General features: G+C 36.7%; 4 protein-coding genes across 4 annotated transcripts in view; 1 reads left to right on the top strand and 3 right to left on the bottom strand.

Annotated features, from left to right (window-relative positions):
- Window positions 1–15,497, bottom strand: part of LOC118277196 (oxidative stress-induced growth inhibitor 1) — a 79,556-nt gene extending 64,059 nt beyond the window's left edge. The window contains exon 1 of the mRNA XM_035595914.2: window positions 15,248–15,497. The gene's annotated coding sequence lies outside the window, so the exon portion shown is untranslated. The remainder of the gene's footprint in view (window positions 1–15,247) is intronic.
- A 305-nt stretch (window positions 15,498–15,802) lies between these two features.
- LOC118277551 (ubiquitin-conjugating enzyme E2 T-like) lies at window positions 15,803–17,003 on the top strand. The gene is made up of 2 exons (XM_035596398.2): window positions 15,803–16,150; window positions 16,336–17,003. Exons 1-2 carry the CDS (start codon window positions 15,895–15,897, stop codon window positions 16,551–16,553), a joined length of 474 nt encoding a protein of 157 aa, XP_035452291.1. The 5' UTR covers window positions 15,803–15,894; the 3' UTR covers window positions 16,554–17,003.
- A 580-nt stretch (window positions 17,004–17,583) lies between these two features.
- On the bottom strand, window positions 17,584–19,849 carry LOC118277550 (kxDL motif-containing protein CG10681). The gene is made up of 3 exons (XM_035596397.2): window positions 19,608–19,849; window positions 18,950–19,123; window positions 17,584–18,595 (listed from the first exon to the last, which is right to left on the bottom strand). Exons 1-3 carry the CDS (start codon window positions 19,745–19,747, stop codon window positions 18,250–18,252), a joined length of 660 nt encoding a protein of 219 aa, XP_035452290.1. The 5' UTR covers window positions 19,748–19,849; the 3' UTR covers window positions 17,584–18,249.
- Window positions 19,850–25,553: 5,704 nt separating this feature from the next.
- On the bottom strand, window positions 25,554–26,894 carry LOC126911086 (uncharacterized). The gene has a single exon (XM_050696134.1). It carries the CDS (start codon window positions 26,805–26,807, stop codon window positions 25,683–25,685), a length of 1,125 nt encoding a protein of 374 aa, XP_050552091.1. The 5' UTR covers window positions 26,808–26,894; the 3' UTR covers window positions 25,554–25,682.
- Window positions 26,895–27,657: the final 763 nt, after the last annotated feature.

The raw sequence follows: 27,657 nt of genomic DNA, 5'->3' as shown, positions 1-27,657 counted from the left end.
TATTAATAAATGGTATTTACGCGGTGTTAAAATGTTTAATAACTAATGTAAAACCTTTAGTCTGAATTCATCATCAGATTTTGCCAATCCCACAGTGTGACCCCAGACATTATACAGGATAATATGAATTAAGTGAACCTCTTATCTATAAATCAGCTAAAAGTGATTAACACAATTGTTTTTTTTTCGAATATAGCAAAGTTCTTGATTATCACTTCGTAGACATACCTCCCTCCTGTAGACACTACGTTAAGTAAAGATGTCAAAAGACACATTTTTATAAATCAAAGATGGCAGCCTTCCATTAGAGGTTAGAATTTAAGCATTAATATTTGCCCGCGCCCACGTTGCACTTAATATCTATGCAATCTTTGCAAAGGTTACCTCAGGTATCCTAGTCACAGGAAAACACCTTCTCGACTGATTGTGTATTTGAATAATCAAAAGAGTTTCTCTTATCACACGCACTTTACGTAAAATTACAACCGAGCAAATGACAGAGAATGCAATGCTTACACAAGGACAAAATAAAAACGATGCCTTCATCTTTAGCAAATTTAGGCTCATTTTATTTGTCTACAGAAGTAGACCCAAAATTGTGAACATCATTTTTATGACGTTTAATCAAAATTAAGTTATATATTTTTTTATTCGTCTGCTCGTATTTGATAATATGACTGATGTAATAAAACGAATTAAAAGTATCAAAAGTATCTGTATAAAATTATCACTTGAACTCAACTACTGCCATACCGAACAGCTACGAAGGGGATCTTTTAGATTCAAAAGCGAGAAAAATGAAATAAATTTCGGTTAAGCTGATTTTTTTAGATCAGAAAAAGTGACGAGCGATTTAATGTTGATTACGTATATGTAATAAATTAGTAATATTTTCAGAAATATGAACATTCCTTAGTCACCATTCAAGATTCAAATTAGTTCGATAAAATAATCTACTCGTGTAGCAACCAATTTTCAAGCGTCATAATATATAGTAACACTTCATATAAATCTTAGATTAAATTAGAATTAGGATTTAATTCTCCCGATTAATTTTATGAAGTAATATCAGTCTAATCTAATCCATAAAACGTTTTATAATCGGATTTGAGTTATTTTTCACAGATATAATATTTTCTAATGAGTTTTATCTCAGTCTCTGTTTCTCTTATATTACTCAAATATGTTATTTGAAGAACAGCGTCAGAATCGTTTTTGATTTTTGGAGTCGGGCAAAGTATAATTCAGTTTTTGGATAAATGCCCACCCCTTGTTTCAAGGAATTTGATAGTTTCAGTGTGGGAGGAGCGACAAGGGAGGGCTTTAAAGTCATATTTATAACATACTGCCAAAAAATCGATGTTAGTATCGTATAATATATGAGGCATAAATTATGACGTAATGCTTTGAAGACATGTTCTCTACGAAATAAAGGTAACTCAACCTACCCCGAACTGTCTTTACCGGATTTTCTACCTTTGTCCCTTTGAAATAAGATTGAAAATCTATGAAATTGGGGTTAGCTTGATGTGCGACCGTTTTCATGAGTATAACTGACACAGTGACACAACATGGTACAACAGCCAAACTTTTATCTCGGAATATCAACTTTATCATTTACAAATAAAGTCGAAAATCCGATGAAAAGCAGACTGGGATAGTTTGACCTGCTGTTAGCTACGATACGTTCAAGATACAGCTCCTATTACTCATGTCATACATCATTATCATTATCTTATCAGTTTATCCCAGATTAGCGAAGTTATCTATTACGTACAGTTTTATGAAATACGTTTATTTATTCTTACTTATCTTCGAGTGGAGGTAAAGAGTAAAGATGTTTTTAAGAAACGGGAAAAACTGAAAGTGGTTTGGTAGGTAATGGATTAAATGCACGTATAGTTTTCTACTAAGGCCTAAGGGGGAGGCCTTTGTTTAGCAGTAGACGTCTCTCGGCTGATGATAGTTTTCTTATGTTTCGGCGCTTTGCTATCTTTTAATAGGACTGTTACCTGGTTAAATTATGCCACAGCTTGTTGGGGGATTAAAAACAACCTAATCTACTTAGTAAGGTAAGGTGCTTTTCCACCAGAGATGTGCTATGCTACGTTGCTGTGGATACGTTTGGCTTCCACTAATCATATTCATTGATACACGTAGCTTAGCACTGGTGGAAAAGGACTCGGTCAAGGTATGTTTTTTATATGGAAAGATGCGTGCTCTGGATGACTTCCCTACTATCTATACATCGCATACTCGAACTGCACATCTTCCTCGCACAGCTAAATAGCATAGTATCATTCGAAACGTTCACATTGTTTTACAACTTAGCTACTACGTCTTCGCAGCATAGCAAAACAACTCATCTCTGGTGGAAAAGCAACCTAATACGTTTATTTTCTATGAAACAGTAGACAATACGGTATAGAAATGAAACAGCTGTGTCCTTTAATAAATAAATAGGTAATAAAGTAGCGTGCACGTGTGTTTACGATCGATGGGAAAGTATGTAGTGTCGTGCGTGCGTAGCTCATGTAGACACAATAGTGTTTACTTGTGTAGGCAACAAAACAACCTGCCCCAATCTGTACTGTCATATGTCATTAATTCATTTACGTAATTATAGATGCATTTTTAACTAAAAATAAACTATGTTTAACGGCGTATGTAAGTGTTTGACGAGATGACTCAACTAGTTTCAAGTCACAGTGGAATCTCATATTAGTCATAAGCGTAACACACAACGATAATAAATTGTTAAAACAATTTTAGTTTTGAATTTTTAGTAGAACTGAAATTAAAGATTTGAACTGATAAGAGAAATCACGAAGATTTTGATAGTCAATCCGTAAAAATCTACACAATAACTCTAACAAATACCTACCTAAAGATCCATATTTTTAATATTATTTTTACTGTTTATTGTTCAAAAGTGCCACTTAAGTTTAATCAAAATGACTGGCTTGTAGGTATTTTCTTAGAAATCTGTTTAAAAAACTTAACAAAGTTTTTAAACAGATTTTTAACAAAATACAAATAAAGAGGGACCTTAATATGTGGGCGTCTGAACAAAACACACAAGCCATGGTGGTCGACACGGTAGCTTATCTGTAACTCGCCGTGGAAAAACATTCCATAATATTATGTTATCATATTGTGTGATAAGAATTTGTAAATACTAACATATTCATACGTATTGTGTGGAAATTAGACGCAATTTTCTTGCTCTTGTTATCATCAGCCTGAGACAATCCGGTAGACAAAGTCAAAGCATTTATTTTGTTCAATTAATCCTTAAATTAGGCACTTTTGAAACGTCGAATTGAATTGTCCGTCAGTCTGTCAGTTAGGTAAGTTAGGTGCTTACTGCTTACGTTACTGACCTATGGGTTTTCTCTGCATATGGGGGTGCCATAATTTCCACGTATGGCAGGCGGATTGGAGATCGCAATAGTAAATCTATACTAATATTATAAAGCTGAAGAGTTTGTTTGTTTGAACGCGCTAATCTCCGGAACTACTGGTTCGATTTGAAAAAATATTTTTGTGTTGACTAGATCATTTATCGAGGAAGGCTTTAGGCTATAAAATATCACGCTATGACCAATAGAAGCTGAGCAGAGCGGGTGAAACCGCGCGAAAGTAGCTAGTATTGTAATATTAAAATAGAGATTTAGACTTACACTGGTATCAGGTCTCTGAAGATTTTAATGTCTAATGCCTTTAAATGCCCATGCCTTTTTAAAAGAGGCAGATCATTCTATTACTTTTCCCGTTTTGGGCGAGGCGAAAGGGAGTGTCAGACTCTTATTGACTAAAAACGACCCCGTTCCTACTCCTGCTTTTCGAGCCGGTGCGCCGGTAACCCGCTAGGTAGTCCGTAGCTCTCCAAACACCCTGGTGTCCTATTTTGCAAGTGGAAAAACACCGGTAGCAAAACAAAATTTCCAGCAGAGATGTACCTATATCTCACTGTTTTTTTTAATTCGTAGTACTTTTATCCAAATACAAATACTGGTATAACTGACTAACGATGTTTATCATGACCTAACTTTAATATATAATGCGTTTGATGCAAGTGTTACCGCACTGCGAAATTAGGCCAACGCCCGATACATTTCCACATAAAAATAAGTTTGATATAAACAAACATATACACACATTGATTATACATATAAATATCGCTTGATAACCAACATATATGTGTACCTATGTATTTATTTATGTACTCTATACTGTACTTACGTCATACTAACCACACCTCCTGTTCGTGTAGATGTGCATGTGTGGGTGATGTGTGAATGTGTGTGGCAATTGAAAATTCTGCTTTGTCATTGTGTTAGGTACTAGGTAATAAGTTATTAGTCTGGCTTAGTCTAATTTTGTTGGTGGATGAGTAACTAAGTAATTTGATAGTTTCAGTGTGGGAGGAGCGACAAGGGAGGGCTTTAAAGTCAAATGTCATGTTTATGAATTACAAAATCATGAATACCACTCCTACTTAATATAAAATAGTGTCTTTCATTTTAAAACTCTAAAAGGTGATATTATTGCCATATACCTAGCCACCCTGGTCCCTATAGCCAAAGTTGTGTCTTGTGTCTATTTTATTCGGGAATAGGTACCAATGATTGGCCGAAATCTGTATTAGCCTATTGGGCCAATTGTAGCCACAATAATAGGGGCTTGTTGTTGCTTGGTTGATTAATTCATTTCGAGTTTCGACCAATAAGAGTGAAATCTTTTAAATACCATCAAATAATATTCGGATATCGATTTAGTAGTATTTATTGGATATTTTCAGGAGGATTTCACATGATTGCGTAGCGGAAGCAGCTGTGTTGTCCCAGGCGCGTGTACTCTACTACCGTGACACGCTGAAGGTCACAGGCCAGACCCGCGTGTGTAGACTCTAGGCTATTAGGCTAATAACATAACATTAATCAGATTTAAAGTTGATGACAAGCAAAAACATGGGTAATTTGTATAAGAGAAAGAGGTTTTAGGGGATAGAAAGTCAGGTCACCTGGGGCCTTAGTCTGCTAATACAATTGTGTCACAATGGTCGATCACTGAGCAATGCAAGAGGGATGGAGCTATACAACCTACATAGCTTCGTCCCTCTTGCACTGCTCAGTGATCGACCATTCTGTTTTGATGGTGAGCTCCAACCTAATACTAAAGGAGTTCCAGATGTGTTACATTGGTGGCTTTGATTGAGTTACGGCACGAGTTAACACACCAATAAGAACGCTGAACGTGCTCTCGTTTCGATCTCTTTGAACGTAAAACAATCTCGTACTAAGGGTACAGATGTGTTACATTGGTGGCTTTAATCAAGCTAGAGGCAGGATGAGCCCAGGAGAGAGACGAAATGACTTCTAGACAGGTCGTTTGGAAGGGACCTGCCTCCAGCGGTGCCCTGAGATCTTAATCAGTAGTCTGTCTACTTTGTGGGTAGACGCCCACAAGGTAGATAATTAATTGACCTCAAATATTGGAAGCTATAAAGTTACTAATTGCTTGTCCAGTTTTTAGGGACTTTGATAATCCTTCTAGGAAATGTTTTGACCAGATTTTACTTAGATGATAAGGGGTTGTAAACATTACCACTGGACAAGGCTTATCAAGAAGTTTAAATTATGCCATAAGCATAAGTTCAACTCTATCTTCCTAGGTCAGATATTAAACAATACTTAATTAATATATCAATACAAATTCCATTATCAATACCAGTTCAGCATTTGACTATAATCCTCATAATATCAAAATAGAAAACCCTTATATAGATATCCTTAGTTTTCAGCAGCAAAAATTGTTACAAAAATATTTCGAACCGCTTTTAATTTTCTCGACCACCTCCTTTTTTTAAGTCAAGTAATACCCCTAAAACCTGGTCCTAAGCCTGAAACAATACTATGCAGAAAACGTCAACATCGTCAAGATAATCACGCAAGCACAATAAGCACATGCATACAGGTTAAACTGAAAACCTCCTTGTTTTTGAAGCCAATTAAAAAAACTTTACAGTTGTATTTTCTGTCCAAAAATAAACAGTTGTATTTAACTGTGAAATATCACAGGCCGTTGGGCATAAAGTTATAATTAGATACAGAGCAAAGGTCACGCAATAGTGACATTTGATGAAATTTTCAAACTTTTTACTGAAAGTAAGTACAGAACATTAATTTGCTGAGGAGATGAAAAGAAAAGAAAACGTGGGCGGTGCGGTGGGTGCCGCCATATCGATCGTCGGAAAGCCAAGTTAAGTTTTTGAATTTAATCATAAAAAATTTTTTCAGTCACTTTAGAGTAACACAGGCAGGTAGATGAACTTTGATCTTCAAAAGATTACAACAGAAATAACTTATTTTAAACCGTTTTCTGACTTAGCTTAAATTACCTTTGAATTTCTTTTCGATGTTTTTTCTCAGAGTAGTTAGAGACTACCTACTGGTGGTTTCATCTGACATTATGTTTAAATCAAGGACACGTGCTATTTTGCACCCCTTTTTGAGATAAACCTGCCATAGACTTCCAAAACCGCTCCAACTCTTGTAACCTAGTTTCTACGGTATATAGAACCATGAAAACACCGAAACACTTAAGTCCAACGCGACCCAGGGTCATGAACAACTTTACTGTCCTGAATCCCACAAAGAGATAATAAATAATAAAATATCATTATAGGAGAAGCACTCTTATCTTGCAACCCCTTTACAGATAAGTTTTCCACATGATTTCTTCTGCTTTTCGCATATAAGTAAAGATTTCTTTGCTAATAGGAGATTTCTTTCATCCGTGATCATGGCGCTTGCAACAGTGTGAAATATCGGAAACTCATAGACATAAATAATGGTAGGTAAATATCCCGTCTCAAGTTCTTATGATAGTCTTTCCTAATAGTTCTAATTCAGTATCATCTGTCTGCATATAAATAGTACTAAGTATTGGCCACTAGTTTTTGCTATTCACACTGCATAGTAAGATGTAACCTGTAGTTGTGTAGGTACTAAACGGATTACACCATGTTGTGAAATATTATGCAATAGTTTCAATGAGGTACTTACGAAAAAAAAAATTCAATGCTGCATTCCTTGGAGTATTTTTAACAAATGTTCATAAAAAAGCTGAAGAGTTTATTTGTTCGAACTCACTAATCTCCGGAAATACTGGTCCGATTTGAATAATTCTATTTTTGTTGGAAAATGCATTTAACAAGGAAGGAAAGAGGCTGTATCCCGCTATGACCAATAGGAGTCTATCATAGCGGGTGAAACCGCACCGGAGTCGCTAGTGTTTATTATATTGAATTTATAAACGTTAAAATTTTTCCGAAAACCGATGATATTATCATCGGTTTTCGGAAAAATTTTACTCTTCTAAATATAGATTCGGTTTGTAGTATGTATGTGTTGGTTAATTCAATTATCGGGCGTAGCATTGGGAAGCTTATCAACATACGATTATACCTACATATATCTGAGGAAATGAATATTTAATGCTAATCATTAGTTTAAGCTGTAATTACTAATGAGATCTTTTTAATTACAATCACACACATTTGTATAACACTTATACTAACTTCTTTTTGTTCTATTCCATTGCTTTTCTTTTCGTTTTGATTAGGGAGAGTCCTTTAAATTCACGTAACTACTGATATTGAAACGGTACAGTTTCTCATGAGAGAATAAAATAATAAGAATAGTCTAATTAAAGAAGAATTTAAAGAAAGACGTAGACGTTTTAGAAGATTTAATTTTTTATGAATAAGCAGCAAAGATGCAGCAGAAATTGTTGTTTCGGGTCTGGGTGTGATGTGTATGTGAGCTTGTATGTTTGTAAACGCACCCACGACACAGGAGAAAATCCTAATGTGGGGCAACGTTTTTTTTTCAAACATATTTATTACGGAAGCGGTAGCAGTAACCTTGGCAAGGCGTGTTCTACATCAAAACGTTAGCTACAGAAAATTAACAATGCAGTACGTACAAATGATTACGTTTAACGTACGAGAACGGAACGGTTTTGGCAAAGACACTACGGAACTGTAAACAAATGGTCTGTTGCGTAAATATTGGCGTAATCATCGCCGTTCATTGATAAGCTATCCGATCTTATTAATAAAAGGTAAACAAATAGAATATGTTACAGATTTTTTTTGTATTTACCTATACTTGTGTGTGTTTTTTTTTTATGAAACACGCCGTAATCGAGCCGACGTATTACCTGATGGTAAGCAATAGCTGCCGCCCTGCATGGACACTTGAAACACCAGAGGCGTTACAAGTGAGTTGCCGGCTTTTTGGGAGTTAGGAATTTAAGGGTTGTTTTTCTAGAATCGGGAATGGGGAAGATTGGGAAGGGGGGAATTGGGCCTCCGGTAACCTCACTCACACAACGCAAGCGTTGTTTCACGGCGGTTTTCGGTGAGGCCGTGGTATCACTCCGGTCGAGCCGGCCCATTCGTGCCACAGCAGGGCTCTCCCATACTATTGTGTATGTTTAATTGTATATTTGTTATGTTTTATGATGTGAAGAGTGCTAAAGTTGACGATAATTGTGGGATAGGAGGCAATAGAGCAGATAGATTGCCTGATTGTAAGTGTTTGATTAGCACCACCCATGGACAACCGCCTTTGGTTCTCTTATTATTTCTGTTTTCAGAATGTTTCAGTTAAGCATGAGCATCGTCCCGCTCTCTATCCCCGAAGGGGTAGGCAGAGGTGCACATTATGGCACTGTCCAATGTACACCCAGTTTTCACCATTTGTGTCATAAGTCCCATGTAATAGGGAGTGAGCCTGTTGCCATAAGATGGGCACATTTCCAGACTTCGTGCTACTGCTGATATTTTTTTCGAAAAACCTGTAAAAGCCCAGCATTAACAACTTTGCCCGATCCAGAAATCGAACCCGAGACCCCTTGCCCTGTAGCCGGACTTAAGACCACTCGACCAACGAGGCAGTCACGAACAGTTTATTCATAATAAAGACAAGAAAGTCTTCTCAAGCTCTGTCATTTCGTGAATCATTTAATTTATCATTTTATTGTCTGCATGCGAAATCGTGAAAAACTATAGGAGAAATTATTATTCAATACACTCTTATTTTCACGTATTGTGTATTGAAAGTTGGCATTTAATTTCAGTTTAACAATAGGTCAATCACTCCAGCGGCTGGCCGTGACCGATTGGCTTGTATTCTACGCATGTGTACCTACCTATTGTATTATAGCAGTATACAATCATACATGTGTTGATAATTACGTATATTACAGCGGCCATGTGGTTTCTACTGTAACCTTCATCGTTGAAACGATGCGTAATATAGTTTCAAATAGTGGTAAGCAGCGGTGTACCCTTTGACCTTACTATAGGTAGGTTCAGGTACAGATATAAGCATGAATATTACTAGACAGAGGTGAGATTATTTTTATAAGCATTATTTAGCTTTACTGTATTATTTGGAATAGCTTCACAATATAAGCAGCGAGCAGCTACGTCCTATTTTCCGATAACCTATTTTTTGAGGGGGGAAAATCATCCAATGACTTCTCCCGCCTTGGGCACAGCGAGAGGCAGTGTCAGACTCTTGCTGACTAAAAACCACCCCGTTCCTTCTCCTGCTTTTCTAGCCGGAGCCCCGGTAAACCCGCTAGGTAGTCCGCAGCTTCGGATCAGGCCTACTTGGCCCCATCTGTGGTGGTCTGATGGCTTTTTGAGGCGTGCGCGGATCGCGACGCGCCGCACGCACGGCTTTTCAAATAACCTAACACCAGATGGTTTGAAGATCGTATCCGCCTAGAGCAGGACACAATGCTAGCAGAAGCCTCCTTTAAGAATAAATAGATCCTGTGTCATCAGTAGACGTATTTCGACTGATGATAATGACGACTTTTAAATCTGCGATGACTATAGATATTTAGTTTAAGGTTTAGTTACGTGTATTATTTTATTTTATTTATTTATTCCTTTTCCATATAAATTACATTACAATATACTAAGCCCCACAAAACCGTTGTAGTGGTTTGACTGTGGGGTCGCTGAGTCTCTATGTTAATATGTTAAATATTTCTACAAATTAAAAGTGTCTAAGTAATATAATTGGCTACTTGACAGTTTTCGAAAAAGTTTTGTATTATATTCAGATGTTTCTTTTTTACGTCTTACAATAATTTATTTTCTCGAAATATAATTATTTAATAGAAAAATAACATATTTTCTTCATTAATTTGAATTGTCGCGCGAAAACAGCGTGTCACGTGACATTCCATAACGTGACGTCACATTTCACAAAACAGTGGTGGAGTTGTGCTGTCACTGTTTACGTACGGCGGTAATGTTTAATAAAATGTGACGTCACTTGACGTACAATCATGGCCGCGCTGCGTTTTGGTCTCGTAATGCACAGATTCAAATATCACAAATTTAAATTTCAAAAATAAAATATTATAATTAATATTAATGCAAACCAATAATTACACAGTGATTGTCTACCTTAAAGCTATCATATCAAACTTGTTTCATATTTTATTGTTACAACTGTCAAATAGCCAATTTTAATTTACGTTTAAATCTATTTAATTTTGCTTCACTCCTTATGTCTGCTGGCAGATTGTTCAATAGGTAAGGTATTCACTTGTTTAGTGTCCTGTCACCATAGTAATTGGTGACTCTGGGTACATTGAATCTACCAGCAGCCATAGATCGTGTGTTAAGAGTGTTGTTCACATAAGTTAAGGTATGTTCTTGGGTTCCATGGTGGTTAACTAATAAAATATATTTATGTTTTAAAGTAATCGGCAAAATTTTACATATTTTAAATAATTTTCTGTAATCTCCTTTACAGTTGCTTTTAGTTTTTTAGTGACACGTAGTTTTAAAAATAGGTATAGGTAAACTAGTCGTGGTTATGAAAGAGGGTGAGAGACGGTGAGATAGGTCAGTTTATAGAACTATTTAACAATATTGCGCGTATTGTGAACAACGTATTGGTAAATTAAGTATGAACAATTTTATTTTAGTCCTCGAATGTTGTCGATTAGTGATGTACCTACTTAGTTAGTTTTAACTGACTGCACGGTTGGTGCGGTGACTGGGCAACTGGCTGCCGCGCAACGGGTAGCGGGTTCGATTCCCGCACGGAGCAACTCTTTGTGTGATCCACAAATTGTTGTTTCGGGTCTGGGTGTCATATGTATGTGAACTTGTATGTTTGTAAACGCACCCACGACACAGGAGAAAATCCTAATGTGTGGCAACGTTTTTTATAAAAAATAAAAAAAAATAAATAAAAAAAAACTTTAGAACTAGTTTCAAAGGCAAAAGTCAAAATAGATCTGGAAGGCACTTTTGAACGTCAATGCAAATATTACAATAGTTATAAAAAAAACAAAACGTCTGTCTCTCGGTTAGTCATCTAGCGAAGCTATTTGCTCGTTCCTATGAAGAGGAACGAGCCAGAATACTCCATAGTTTAATCTTTTTCACAATAACTACAAATCTTGGTTACATTGTTTCGTTGGTTCAATTATGTGAGAATAGTTTGTATGATTGATGTCCAATACAATGCGTATAATGTGCCACCGACACTCTTTTCAACACCCTGATGCTGACGCTTCATAAAGATGGAGTAATTAAGGCGATTCTAAAGGTTCATTAACGAAAATACAATAATAAAATATCTAGTCATAAGCATTATAAAAATATATTGTGAATCCTATTGAAATTAATTGAAAATCAACACAATGCTCATTGTGGAATTGCCTAAAAGACATTTTTTGTGATTACGTTACACAATAAATTAGCATGCACCATGCGTAAGCGTATTCGCCAGCGTCCAATTCAATCGGTGTTATATCGATTACACCAATCGATTATACTATATTATCGATACCTGTCATACTTATGTATACCTTATCAGCAGTTACGTTTAAAAAATCTTTATTGCGTAATTTTCCATGTTTATTATTGAATTGCGAACCGAATCGATTCGATTTATTATTATAATCGATACCTACAAACGATTCTTTATAATCGGTTTGCATGGTAATGGTTGGTTGAATCATTTACTTGTATTAATATTAGTTAAGAATGCCCTATTCATTTATTTATGAGATCATTAATAAAATAAGATCGATTTCAAATTATGAGTGTCTGTCATGATAAGGTCATTTTGAAAAGAAAAACTAAACTCAAATCTTATTAATGTTTTTGGCATTTTTTATCGACTGCTGTGTGATTTATAGTGTTGTATGCCATATAAACTTGGAGAGTCCACGAAGTATGGCATTAACTTCTTCTTGAGATGATAAAACATCATTTAGTTAAGTAGATATATCCTTTTTTCATTAAATTTTGGATTTAAGGCCCTTGTGTCTTCCTCCACGTGTAACTACGCTAAAATATACAAATAGATTACTTATACTAAAGATACTACGCCACAAGTGGTGATTGGCAGTGCCCCTATTAACCCAAGAGGTCACAACACAGCCGTTAACATTATAGCATGCAGAATTGCAGATATTATGTAGGAAAGAACAGTTGATTGATTCGAAAGAGGGAAAATTTGAAATAATTAGGTACTTAGAAAATTTTCCGTTATGGTAGCCACAGGCATAACCGAGTTATATATATTGTACTCGTCCTGACAACTGTACAGTTTTCCCCTATACACGCCAGAATTTGCAAGCAGTTTTACATGTAAGGGCAAAACCGTCATGCAAAACCTAACGTTTATGGCCGCCGCTAAATAAAATTAACCATGCCAGGACACAGGGCTTCCTTGTTATCTAATTAGTCTAGTTTTTTGCAGTATGTAAATAACTAACTAAAGAACGAAGTAACTAAATAAAAATGATTCTGAAACTCAAAATGGCGGTTTCACTAGCTGTCAAAAACTAATTTGGCGCCAAATTAAAGTCCATAGACAACAGGGGCATGGTTTTCTGGAACGGTCTCGAACGAATGTCATCAGTCGATGCGGCCGTGTGACATCGAGAGTCGAGGCCGAAGTAACGAGGGCGCATCATGGAAAAGTTTACAACGAAAAATAGACGAAATGACACGTAGATTTAGAGATTATTTCTGTTTGTTTTGATTGCGATGCGATTTATGGAAGGTTCTGGATAGTTGAAATGGAAATCTAGGAAGAAGGAATGACTGAATATAAATCTAGAAGATTATTAATTAGTTAGCTAGATACTTTAGTCAACAGCGCGGTTGATGTAGTAAGTCATAGATTCGACGCTGTGCTTTACTTTTTACGGAAGGTTTGTCTTATCTTAATTAGACATAATTTTTGCGTAATTATTTTAATAGGAGCTTCTTTGTAAACAGTCGAAAGTAAAGCTCGCTTCGTGCTTCTTAAATGTCTTATTTAAAATAACTAACTTCGTTAAGTATTCTCGATCCACCAAAATCTCATGTTGTCGTTAAGTTTACGACATCGACAATGGCTCAATAAGTCAAATTGATTGTCAAAATGTTCTTCCAAATTCACAGATTAGAATCAGTATTATTTGACGATAAAACGAGAAGTTTATGTAGCCTGTCAGGTGAACATCAACCCGCTTGGAATTATATTTATGGCGGCCCTTGGAAATAATGCAATTGATGGCAATTGGGTAATCACTGCCTTGTTTAATAATATTCAAATTAGATGTGATGATTTATGTTTCTTTGCAGTATTATTTATTACATTATATGGCCTAATTAAATCTATATAATATGTACAAACATGAAGAGTATGTTTGTTTGAATGTGCTAATCTCAGGAACTACTAGTTTGGTTTGAATAAATATTTTTGTCTTGGATAGTCCATTTATAAAATAAGATTTATAAGCTTTAAACTCTTAAAACATCATGATAAGATGAATAGAAATCGGAGCAGTGTGTGAAGCTTTATGGGAAGAGCTAGTTTTAAGGAACTTTTTTATTCAGGGGTTTAGCCAGTGTTGCCTTACTGCGACTTACCTACAATAACTACCTAAGTACCTACTTTTAGTACAATTGAATGAAGTAATATTGTAATAATGTTGTATATTGCCAATGTTTTGACAACTGTAGGACAATGTTGTTGTTGAAGTGTGCTCAAGTATACAATATCACGTGACACATGTCGCCTACATTGTAATTGGAAAATGGTTCATTCTTTCATTTTATAAAGATCACAATGAATTCAATAGGTCATAACAATAAGATAGTTGAATGATGAACCCTTGTGACATATTTGAAAAGTGACAAGTGGGAATGTGAAATGAAAATAAAACATAGTGGTCTATGGTTATTCCTTTTTTTTTATTGTGTTCAAGGTAGTTAGATAATGTTTAAACTTAGAATTGGCTTGTATAAGTTTATTTTTTTTTTAATAAAACATTGGTTAATTACTAAGTACCTGTAGTTAGTTATTATTATCTTTCTAATGTAAAACAAAAATAGTTGTATAACAACTGCATGCTAGTAAAATAAAATCAATGAAAGAATCAGGTCACTGTTACTCGGTGCAGAGTTAATGACCCCATAGCTCTTTAGAACATTGTCTTGTGTCAACGTTATAATATAGGTATTTTGAACCCAATTTATGTTTAACAACCATTCATCTTCTTGTGTAAAATTAAAACTCTTATAAGAACACTATGATTTTGTGAAATCTTAAATTGTTATCATGTAGTTTTAAGCAAGAATATAAAACAGTCAATCAAAGTTCTAATAATGTTTTGTACTACATGTACATTCAAGTTTATGAAGTGCCCCTTAAATCGTAAAGATATGCCATAAACAAGGTTTCATGGCCCAATTATTTTTTAAACAGAGGTTTACAGGAACTAGGCTGTATACTACAAATACTGGCTAGAGGCACTCGTTACGAGTAAAGAGTAAAGGCACGATATGTTCAGAGAAATGAGGACGTTAGCCGGCGGCTCGTCGGCGGACGAATCATAACAAAAGTGACGATAATTGTTTTCTGTGCCACTAACATCCGATCGCATTACATAAAACACCACCGTACTACACTCTGGTATTCGAATTAAATGCCAACTTGCACTTACAGATCGATAAAACATCATACCACAAACGTAAATAAATCATGCAGACCTCACCTGCTCGTATCGATTTGGCCTGCATGTGGGCTTAAGTTAATCGATTTCAGTCATTTACATACGGATAAAAAGCGGGAATATTAACCCTAAATCATAATCTCACTTCATATCACTCGAAACTATACAGAAATATAGATTTACTTACCAAAGTATGCGGAGCTGCAACGGTGTCTATACACTAATGCACTGAATTATTTATATTGCACTCTAATTAAACGACTTACGTAAGTTATTCTAATGAAGATTAATAATTTTACCACTAAGATGTCAATGAACTATAACAGTAAACTGATTAATCTACGGAAATTGCAAGAAATTCTAATAAAATGTGCAATAACCTTCCGCAAAGTGTTTTTAGTTTCGCGATGATTTTTCTACAGAAATAAATAGTCCACTAATTTACGCCAGATGGCACCACATGCAGGTGTTCTTTTGACATTTCAATTTGTATGGCTGCGTTCCAAGCAGCCTAATTCAAAATTCCAAAATTATAGTTTCTTAAATCTCAATATTTTTTCTTGAGTGCTGGCTGAAAGCTATAGAACTTGGATAAGAATATATATTGTTCTTATTTCAGAGTCACAAAGGCCACCAAAACGAGCGTCAACATTATTTTCATTGTTTTTGTTTGATTAAAACGACTTGGATACGATCGCATCCAAAGAAGAGATTGACAGTTGACACAATGACATTTATGTTTATTTGATTTTGATCAGCTGTAAATTGCGCGCGTTATCGGTTAACTTAAAATAGAAATATTGTTGGATAAATCGCTAGTGCTTTAATCTCAACATGGTACCAAGTGCCAGGACAGCGCGTTTAGTCAGGGAAGTGAAGAACTTTGAAACAAAACCTCCATGGGGAATAGTTTGCCACCCAAGAGAGGAAGATATCTACGATGTGTTGAATTTCACTTTGCAAGGACCTAAAGGATCGCCGTATGAGAACGGAGCGTTTAAACTGACTGTTACAATCCCACAGAAGTATCCCTTCGAGCCTCCACTCGTCAAATTCACTACGCCGGTGTATCATCCCAACATAGATAAAGGTTACCGATCCCTATCATATTTATTTGTTTGAACCTGTTTAAAATGGCTAAATCTTTGCAATTAAATCACTAGTTGGGACATATATAGTCGCTTCTGTATATACGATATAAAAACAACGACATCATTGCCCCTAATATCAATAATTTTACAAGAACCTTCTTTATCAGAAATTACTCACTTACAGGTGGCAGAATATGTATGGACATGTTGAAAATGCCTCCTAAAGGGGCCTGGCTGCCCACAATCACACTGGAGACGCTGCTGGTGTCACTACAGACCTTACTGGCCAATCCAAATCCCGATGACCCTCTGATGATGGATGTAGCCAACGAATATAAGTATAACATCGACAAGTATATAGACAATGCTAAGAAACACACAGAGAAATATGCTAAAGGCTAAATTACTTACATAGTGTTATTGTTTGTCACACAGTGTCCATTTTTTTCATGTATCGTAAATGTTTGTTTAATTTATTCCGTTTTGCAATAATATTGTGACAAATTCGGGCTGTAGTGAGCATCACAGTGTTCTTAATGTTTAAGAATTTATCTTTTAATATTTAGCAAAGCTAAGGCAACTAATTATTACAAAATTTTGTTGATTACCCTCAAAAAAAAGTATTCTATAGTAGGTAAGATATTCCACGCTTCATTGAGATTTCCACTATGTTTCCGAAGTATAAATCTTAGTACTTGTTAAAGAAAGACTATTTTTGCTTGATTATACTAAGCCACTATGGCTATATACTATCTTGTTTTCTTCTTCTATGTATGTGATATAAAATATTGCATTTAACTGTTACATCATGTAAATAAGAGACTGGTATTTTAATAAACATTTCTTTAATAATTTATTGTTTTATTTACATTGATTCTTATATAGAAGGTTTACAGATACAGTGTAACTAAATTAACATAAATATACATATGACAATAATGTTTTATACTTATTGGAACTTTTCGATGTTACTCAACTAGACTCGAGTCACAACAGGGACCCATAATCATGAGTAACAGATGCGATGACCGATGGGACCAGTGTACACAGGTATAGGCTGACATATACTTATGCTCTGAGAAAAAATAATCATTTACTATGTATTTTTTAAATTAGTAAAACACTTTTATGATAACTATCATTGTACAATCTAAATTGATGGAAGACAAATGAGTCATGTAGGAGTATGATAAATTAATTATAATATACTTAATGCAGATTATACAAGATTAACATTTGTGACTGATTATTACATTCTATCTTATTGATAAATGAGGTAATTCCCACACACTTATGTATAAAATGTTTTCATAGCAACAGAAATATAGTACATACAACTTTCAGATAAAAATTAGACATTTTAAAATAATTTTGTCACCAACAATAGTCTTTATAACCAACTAGCAAACCCAGCGAACTTCGTTTCGCCACCTGCTCTTTTCTTGTTTTTTTTTTTTTTAATTTTCTTTGCTATAAACATCACGGAACCCGTTACCTTTCCATCGAATGCAAAACCGTGGAAATCGGTTCGTGCGATCTGGAGTTATAGCGTCAGGAAGGAAAACCCGACTTATTTTTATATAATAGACTTCACAAAGGAGGTTGACTATGTTCTTTTTACATGTAAGTAGTTCATGTTTTTTTCTATATGCATTTACAAAAATATTTTTACCAATGGTTTTTTAAAAAGTACCAGTTTTTATTTATTTTCTAAAAAATGTTGCTGCAGTAGGTGTTTTTTTCCTGTGTGGGGACTAGTAAGAAAGAATCATACATATTTTACATATAGGGCCTGTTTCACAATCTCTGGATAGCCGTAATGTACCAGATAAATTTGAATTCCAAATGTCATTTGTTTGAACTGACTACATAAGTTTATTAAGTAGTTTATATGCAGGTGGTAAATCAGGCGGTAAATCTACTGCATATGTATTAAAGCCAGCAAAAAAGACTTCAGTTCCAATTTTTTTTTTTCACAACTGGTCTTTGGATAATGTATGAGAGCTAACATAGTTGTGTGTAGTAATAAGCTAAATAGTATCCTAGACATGATTCATTAATATTTACATAAATATATTCATATATAAGAGGATAATTTTCAGCCCGTATCCGTACTGCTATCATCACCAGAACTAGCACTCTCCGTCTCGGAAGAACTACTATTTCTTTTAACTTTCCTACCAACAGTTTTAGGATTTTCTTCACTGGCAACACTAGGTTCCTTATTATTGTTACTCTCGTCACTAGTCATATCTTTTTTCTTTGATTTCTTGCCAGTATCACTAGTGGTAGGTTTCAGGGTTTCCGTGGAGACAGTTGCCACCATTTTGGATTCTGGTCTGGTCTCGGAAGCCTTGAAGTCTTCATCATCGTCGTCATCTGCTGGCCTTCTGTTGGCTATTGATGCTGCTACTGCTGATTTGTATGCTTCGGGATATTGTGTACTGAAATTGTAAAGCAAATCTACTTACAGTTATATATATATATATATAGTTTAAGAAAAATTATAAGAAGAAGTAATAAGTTTAAGCTTTTGTCTGCCGACAGGAAAATGTTGAAGGCAAATCTTCAGTTCATAGGTGACCTTTGTGGCAGTTAACACATTAATTTTATTCTAGTCAGACCATAATGTTACTTTTTAGAGTAAAGTAAGTAAAATTATTGTCTCTACTAGACTCTTAGTGAAGCTATTTGTTTGTTATAAATAAAGGATAAGTTAAATCAGATTCCTGCGGGTAACAAGGTTTACAAGACTCCTTGTAATATAATCTACAGATGGTGTTTTAGAGAATACTGACCTTAATTTAGTTTTAATAGCTCTAATCTTTTTGAATATGAATTCCAGATCCTTCCTCATCTCGAGGAGCAGTTGTGTGTGTTTCTTGAACTCGGTGGAGGCTGCACGGAGGCGGCTGGCAGACAGCTGGTTGCAGTTTGTTAACATTTCTGTAGTCTTCTCAAAACGTTGCAACCTGAAATAATAGATGACAAACCTTGAAATCCCAACTCCCAAAAGGTAAAAGACTTGTAGCGCCTTTGGTGTTTCAGGTGTCCATGGGCGGCGGTGATTGCTTACCATCACGAGTCCTGTCTGCTCGTTTATTGGATTATGCCATAATAGAAATATTAAGAGCGTAAGTCTTAATTAAGTTACCTAATTCTAGCATAGAATCTTACTAATGAATGATGACGACTATGTTATGATTTACGTAAAAACTACAGAACGGTTTAGAATGAAATTTAGCATATTTACGATTAAAGACGGGAATAACACATAGAAGGCTACTTTATATCGCGAATGCGCGAACGAAGCCATTGCCACTGTTGGGAGAAGCAGGAAACGTAACTTCGTTTTTTTTTACTTTGTCTACGTTTAGTAAGTGGAGGTTTCCTTCCTATATAACAATATAGAAGAAAGAAAGAAAGCCAAATATTATGTTCCTTTTTCAAACTTACATATTTTTCTGAGCTCTAATAACGGTTTCCACATCGTTCTGGTTTACCATTCCCGCTAAACCTTGCACAAATACCTCCGGTGCCGAGTAGTTTTGAAAGCATTCTATAGAGAAATCACTCTCAGGTGTGTCGTTAGCCATTTTAATACGTTTTTCCTTATTATTTTCCTAAGCGAAATCTGTAAGTAAATAAAAATCGATATTCAATACACGAAATAGTTGTCACTTTGACAAAATAAATACAAAAATTACACAGACTATAAATACCATTTTGACATTGACACAACTAAAGACAGTTAGATTTAAGCCCTTAATACACGTTCCAAATTGGTTGGACCTGACCAAATTGGGTCGCAACGCAGCCATCTCCCTGACGTTGCAACACACGTTACAACGATCGTGTACCTAATAGTCAGTTACTTTTATGCAAAGTTACCATAATCTACGGCAATTGGTCTTACGGTAATTAAATATATTTTCTCAAAAAACACGGTACGAATGGCTATACTGACGATGGGTCGGCGTCGGGAAGCCGACCACGGCTGAAGAATATTAATAATAATTATGTTGGTCCAACTACACACGTTACAATTTGGGCGGTCGGGTCCGACCAAATTGGGACGTGTAATAACGTTATTTCAGCTTCAATCATTTTTATAGACAATACGTCTGTTTTTTATAATCTTTGATTGAACTATGGGATTTTGGCATACCATAGAATTTCATTAATGCATAATATCTTAATAATTTTCAAGATCATAATAGAATTGATAATTCATAAGGATCTCTTCCTATATGGCTTACTATGAGATTGGAACCGATGTTTGTATATGCGGGTTGTATGGTTCAACAGCGCCTAGTACTGAGCAAAAAAGGAGTTAGTGAAAAAGACCGATAGATGGCATTATTGAATGAAATGGTAGTCAAATATTATTTTACAATAATTAAATTAGTCTTTGTCAACCACGGAATACAGAAAACTCAACAGTCTGGAATACTTCTTCAATGAACTAGGCGTCTCCTCCACACGATATAAGTCAATCTAGGTTGGAGTTTAAAGATACAAGACAAGTATAGATCGGAAAATTACACATTTTCCATAAAACTTGTAACTTTTACTAAACTGGTACACTTATGACAGATGTTTTTCTTTTTTTTACATTTGATGGGTCTACGTTTGGCCGCTATCTCGCCTGATGGTAAGTGATGATGCGGCCTACGATGGAGCACGTCTGCCCATAAGCAACCTATTCACTCGGGCCTTGAAGACACCTAGGTTATACCCATCAGGATACACAGATTCCGGCAAAGTATAAGTTCCGCTTGCAACAGTGCCCAAAATATCGGAAACTCATAGACATAAATAAACATGGTAAATATCCCGTCTTAAGTTTACTGATACGCAAACATATTTAGGGATACAAATAAAACTCACAGCTAACCTAGAATTTTGGTAGAATTTATTTTAAGGAGCATTAGGATTGACTTGACCTAAGCCTTGGACTTCTAGGTGGAATGGAACTCCTACATCATGATCGAAGTTACGGCGGCTATTCACTTTTTGTTGTTTTCTTTTTCTTTCTTCTGCCTTTAGCCTGGCTTCTTGCCTTGTCAGCTGTTTCGACTTGGGCGGCGAATAATACTGCAGTAACTGAACCAAGTCGGGCTGTTTTGTTTCAGGATCCGAGACGAGGTCAAGTAGCCACTGTGGAACATACATATTGTTGTTGTTTTCGTGATGTGCCACTATGTTGTAGTTACCTTTCGTATCCTTTCCACCATTGTTTATTTGTTTTTCTATTCCACTGACGTAGTCGTCGATCCGTCCGTCCTGTTCATTGTTGTCTGAGAGTAGATCCTTGATCTGTGTCGCTATAGCGTCCCCATTGTCTACTCGAGTTAAATCAAACACAAGTGCTTCTACATTCGATCTTTTAAGATTATCTTGTCCGTTAAGGATATTTTCTAAATTAACATTATCGAGCAACGCCGGTCCTTTCGTTTGGTCCAATTTTGGTGAGTTAGTTCTTGATAATAAACGTTCGACGTCCGACATTCCCAGGACTACAGCGTCTAAATCGTCACTTAGTTTTATTTTATTCCCTAACAGATTCGAGTCTAGTAATGATTCTAGATTATCTCTGTCTCTATCATCGTCATCATTCCGATTGTTGCTGTCTCTTTCGCACCTGTTTCCTGTGCAGCGTAACTCGCTGACATAGCTTCCATCGTCAGCGATGTTTCTCTGTAAATCATTCAGGAAAGCGACGATGTCTTCATTATTTTCCTCGTCCTCTCTTGCTTTGTACAGTTTAAAATTATTGGAATCAAGTGATAGTAAGCGACCTAGCACATCGTTGGCATTAGATTTGTGCTGTGATTTATCAGCATTACTCATCACGTTGTTAAGAATGTCTTGTAAGTTGTTGTCGTTGCGGTCGTAGTCCGCGGCTTCGTCGGAGTAGTACCGTGTGGCGTATTGAGGTTTTTGTTTGTTGTATTTGTTGCGATGTTTGCCGACGCTGTATATGTGAGCCGTGTCTTCATGGTGGTTGTTAGGCCCATCTTCGTGATGACTTAGTGCAATATCGTATTTACCTTGATTCTCCAACAGCTGCAGTATTTTTTGAAGCCCGGATTCACCTGTTACGTAAGCTTCCACATCGTCTGCTGTCGCCTTGCCGATTACGATGGCGATTATTCCAAAGACAATGAAGTAGGAGATGTGGGCCGCCATTTTTGATTTAAATATTCTATTGCAACATAATATTTCCTAGTAAAGTTTATAATTATTATAAACTCTCAATGGGTTTCGGTAATAGCGAGCTATAATTGGTTGGGCAGCTAGTTGCAGGTAACGATAGAGGCGACTAATTGAGCGTGAGATTAAAAACCTCTTAAACATTGCGTTACTGTGGGCCGGAATGAGTTTTACAGTTTTAACTGGTTTCTTGTGAACATTGTACACTTGAACGTGTATTTTACTTACAACCTATGTCCATATGTATATGTAGTGTGAATTAAAATTATAAAAAACTTAACTCTATTTTTCTACCGTTATCATCTATTTCGTTGATCTTTCTGTCACAAACTATATTGCTACTTTTAACTTGTGATTTGCAGTTGTTCAATTTTGTTGTTCAGTTATTGTTGTTGTATCAAGTTTCGAGATATTATTATTTATCATCGCTATATTATTTTTATACCGGTCATCTCCAGAGACGGATTGAACCCATCGAACCCTAAGCAAGCACCTAATTGGCATCACTATTTTTTTGACGCTACCAACATGCGTATTTCTATGTAGGAAATGCGCGCCTCGCGATGTAGCGGTGCCATTCTGTACCCTGGTGGCCAGACACAGGCACATGTCTTGGTTGTCTCAGGAATAATACGCCTCAAGGGGCTCAGTACGAGTTTGTTTAACGTTTAACGAGATCGAAACGAGAGCGCGTTCGTTCTCTGATTGGTTGGTTCATTTGCACCGGCCAATTAGAGCGCAAATAAACTCGTGCTAAGGATACATTTTGTGAGGACAATTTTAGACAAATAATATATGATGACATCTTTATACTTTATAGGATGGCGTTGGGCCACCATCTCGCCTAGTGGTAAGCGATGATGTTGCCGACAATGCAGCACGCCTACCTATGAGCAATCTGTTCACTCGGGACTTTAAGATATTATTTTTGTAAGAATGCAACAAAAATATCTGTTAAAATATAATATGATTTAAATATTAACTATTCGTGCGAAGCCTGGGTATGAAATTAGTATTGCATACGTGTACAATACTTAATTAAATCAATAAAAATAATCAAATTTGTATTCGTAATACGAGCATACTTACAATGAATTATACTCAAATACTTGATAAGGTTTCCAAATAGCTAAATCTTCTGATAAATTACGTTGCACATAATTTTAATCAAGTGTTATTAGGTATAGGTACAAGGTAGGTAGGAGTAGATTATATTAGTATTAACAATAGACCGATCAAAATACGTAAAAAAGGACCTAACTTAGACTGCGCGGTTGGCGCAGCGGCTGAGCAACTGGCTGCCGTGCAACGTGTAGCGGGTATATACCCACACGGAGTAACTCTTTGTGTGATCCACAAATTGTTGTTTCGGGTCTGAGTGTCATGTATATGTGAACTTGTATGTTTGTAAACGCACCCACGACACAGGAGAAAATCCTAGTGTGCGGCAACATTGAAAAAAAAAACATCCAACAGCAAGTACCAATGCGACTTTACCCGAATTATATGTATTTCCTAATATTATTTAGACACCACTGACAAACGTTGAAGGAAAACATCGTGAGGAAACCTGGGTTTATAATTTCTAATTATAAGTTTGAAATCTCCAACTCTTGAGCAAGCGTGGTGTTTAATACTTGAACCTTCTCCGTGTGAGAAGATGTCTTTGGTCAGCAGTGGCCACTTAAAGGCTGTTGATGTGATGTGATATTCCAAAGGTAATATTTTGTACTGAAATTAACTGTTGCCATAATTAATATTTGGTATCTTAATGTAGCAAAATGTTTTCATCTAGACTACAATTTCAACAATATGTCTTTCTTTATCAATTCTGCCGCACCTGACACCAGAGCAATTGGGTTCAGAGAAATCACGCATGAAGCCCTTGGGGTCAACAAGTTTCTCATACTCAGAGATCTTCTTGTCAATCTTGATTAACAGTCCAATGACGTCATTGATATCATTGTGGATGCTTGGATTCCTCTGTCTCTTGTATCGCTTGTCATCACACTCATTACCATCACATTTATCGTCCGCTTCACCAAATTTCGTTGATTTTGGAGCATCCGAACATTCGTCTTTGGGTTTCTTGCGACATATTCTAAGCTTTGGTTTAGTAAATATTTCATTGTTTGGGGCAAAAGCCTCTGGAGGTACCTTTCCAACATTTGCCACTCCTATCGATATATTGAATGCTTCTAAAGGACTGACATTACTAGAAGCTCGTTCTTCTATTCTTTTATTGGTGTTAACGGGGTTTAATTCTTGGTCATTGTTTATGTCATTGTCTATATGTTTAAGGCCATATTTATTTCGTTGGTTGGATAGTACCCGTACCAGTGTTCTCATTCGGTCCTCGTTGTACTCGAAGGCCCCGTATGTCAGGGTTAATGTGGAAAGCACGTAACACAGGATTGTTGGCCCCATCACTGACTACTTGTGTTAATGTTACTGTGCATCCTTGATTGTATAGGTTCAGACGATAATCGATTTGTAAGACAATGTTCATTGGGGTTTATAATTGATTATATCTGCGACGCTACGTTGTTAAATTTTCATATGGATTTAGTATTAGGTGGGGAATATTTGAGCAGTATGATAGGTATGGTCTTCGCGACCATACCTATCATACACATACATTCACTCGACACCGGCACCGTTGACTTAGAACAAATTTTTTTATCGTCTACTTTTGTAAAGAAATCTTCTGTCTCCTGGTTCTTGCTTGACTATTTTTTCATCAGCAGTAAGGCCCCAGCCGCACTATAGTGGGAATTGGGCCTTAGTATTAATTAGATCAGGTTGAATGTCAGTATTTTACATGGAGCGAAGTATTCGTCTAGTACCTAATAATTGTTACCTGCGGCCTCCAAAACATTGTAACCTCCTTACTTTTTTCAGATAGGTACGGTATTTAAATCCTAACTAGGTTTCAACGTGAAAGTACAACAGATTTTTATATTTACAATATTATTAAGGACATAGGTACGACATCAACTTCATCAGACGTCGCGGCAGGCCCAAAAGGAGATGGTGGGACTCCTGCGATAAGGATTGGCTGCAGAAAGCTATGCACAGAGAGGAGTGGAAAGAGGGTAGGGAAGCCTTTGCCATGCAGTGGGTCGATGGCGGCTAAAAATAAAACAAACTCATCTAGAACAATCATGGTCAAATAATACAAAATTATTTTTATTATTTATTCATTTATTTCAGGCTTCATAGGCCCATATAAAATACTATAAACTAATACATTAAAAATTTATAAATACTATACATACATTACAAACAATATTACAATTACTTAGTACTTAATAACTAGGTCACACGAAGAGACGGCGTCGTGTGTCGCGCGGTGTCCGGTAGCCGACCTCGGAACCGTCGGTAGACTACCCCTCGCGGCCAAAACTCCTCCTTCATGAAGGTCGACAGATGTTCAGTCGGCACCCTGACCACAAAGGACTTGAAGTGCACTCTGTGTTGAGAGTGCAGCTGCTCGACCTTCAGATGAAGCTTTGCCTTTATCTTGATGAACTCCACAATCTCCTCCACCTTTGTAGAGTCATGCAGACGGGACACGTAGAGCAGCGTCGCTGGTACAGCAGGACGCAGCAGATGGTTATGTCCTGTCAATGCGGTACCGCACTGATTGCGGCAAGTAGGCTTCCTCTTCTTCTTTCTTTCGACAAGGGTAAAGCCTTCCTTGTCATTCTGGTTCTTTTTAGGAACCTCCTGATGCAGATCCACGTGAGGCTTTTCGCCCTGTTGAGTCTGCTTACCCCCCTTTGCAGCGATGTCAGCGTAAGCACGTTTGGGGGTCGACGTACTCACACGTGTCGTAGCCTGCGCCGGAGACGCTAGCCGTTCGGCGGAGTGACTCACTGCAACGCCCGCACGTGGCGATGCCTGCGCCTTCGCCGACTCAAAACTGCTGACCGATGCATTAGCTGCACCGCGGCATGTGTTTGCGTCGGTGCACAGTTTCGGTGACCCACTTACAGCAACTGTGTTGCGTAACGCCATCAATTCCGCACGGAGTTCTCCAATTGTATTCTCTGAAGACATCAGCTTGGATTGTACCTCAGCCAGGCTTGTCTTCAAGGATATGATGTCCTTGAGTAGCCTGGTAACGTCGACGTGATCAAAGGTGACAGGGGGCAGCTTGTGCAAGTCCTTTGCCACGAATGCAGGCACGTCGTCGGGATCTGTCACCTTCAGCAAGGTGATTATATCCTGCACACTTTTCTCCGTTCCGTCTCTTCGGCGAGCTGGCATCTCGTCCAGCTTTCCAAGACATTGGAATAGCAACCTTTTGCCGCTACTTATGTCTTCCTCCTTGAAGTTAGTTTTGCAGATTTGCAAGATGCTAACCTCATCCATCGTGTCGATGGCATGCTGAATAAATGCCAGCAACTCATTGGCTATGAGTGGTTGGGTACTCATAGTAAGGCAGGCAGCGGCTAGTGCCGCGCGATTCGCGAGTTTTGTAAACACGACCGTATACGAGCGCGCTTCGCACTGCACTCTATCTATTGTGGTATACATAATTATTATGATATGATATACACATGCCAGAAGACTTATCAGTATGACACGTTCAAAGCCAAGCAGCTTTCATTCAATAAAATAATACACACAGTCTTAAGTATGGTTAAAATAAAAATGGTTTATTAGTTTCTGGTATCTTGATGGTGATGGGAATATGAACTTGTTGATACAATTGTAATAACTAGACTAGATACAAGTTGGACATGTGACACTGTTACAGCCTTTGTGCTCGGGCTACGGCATTTTAGCTGAGCACTGGCTTTTTCGCAGCGTGTTCCTTATTTATTTACTTTTTAACTAGCAAACCCGGCGAACTTCGTTTCGCCACCAATGATTTTCCCGGTTTTCTGGCTTTTCTCTTGAATTTTTCCAGTTTTTTTTGCTATAAACCTCACGGAGCTCGACACCTTCCCAACGAATGCAAAACCGTGGAAATTGGTTCGTGCGTACTGGAGTTATAGCGTCAGGAAGGAAAATCCGACTTTATTTTTATATTACAGATTTTTATCTTGTTGTGCATGCATTATTTTATAACAGTGCAAAATAAACTACTTTTCTTCTTTTTTTCTTTCTTTCTTTCTATGTCCAACTTCTATCAATTCTGTCACATCTTCTACGAGGAACGGATATATTCCTCTTCTGCATGGTCTCCATTCTCGATAGGAACACCATGCTTTTCATACTCAGAAAACTTGTGATCAACTGCAGACAACAGTTTGAGTATATATAGAATATCATCGCGTAC

This window comes from Spodoptera frugiperda, chromosome 10, assembly GCF_023101765.2.
Source record: "Spodoptera frugiperda isolate SF20-4 chromosome 10, AGI-APGP_CSIRO_Sfru_2.0, whole genome shotgun sequence".
Lineage (NCBI taxonomy): Eukaryota > Metazoa > Arthropoda > Insecta > Lepidoptera > Noctuidae > Spodoptera > Spodoptera frugiperda.
This window is presented reverse-complemented; position numbering and strand designations above follow the sequence as displayed.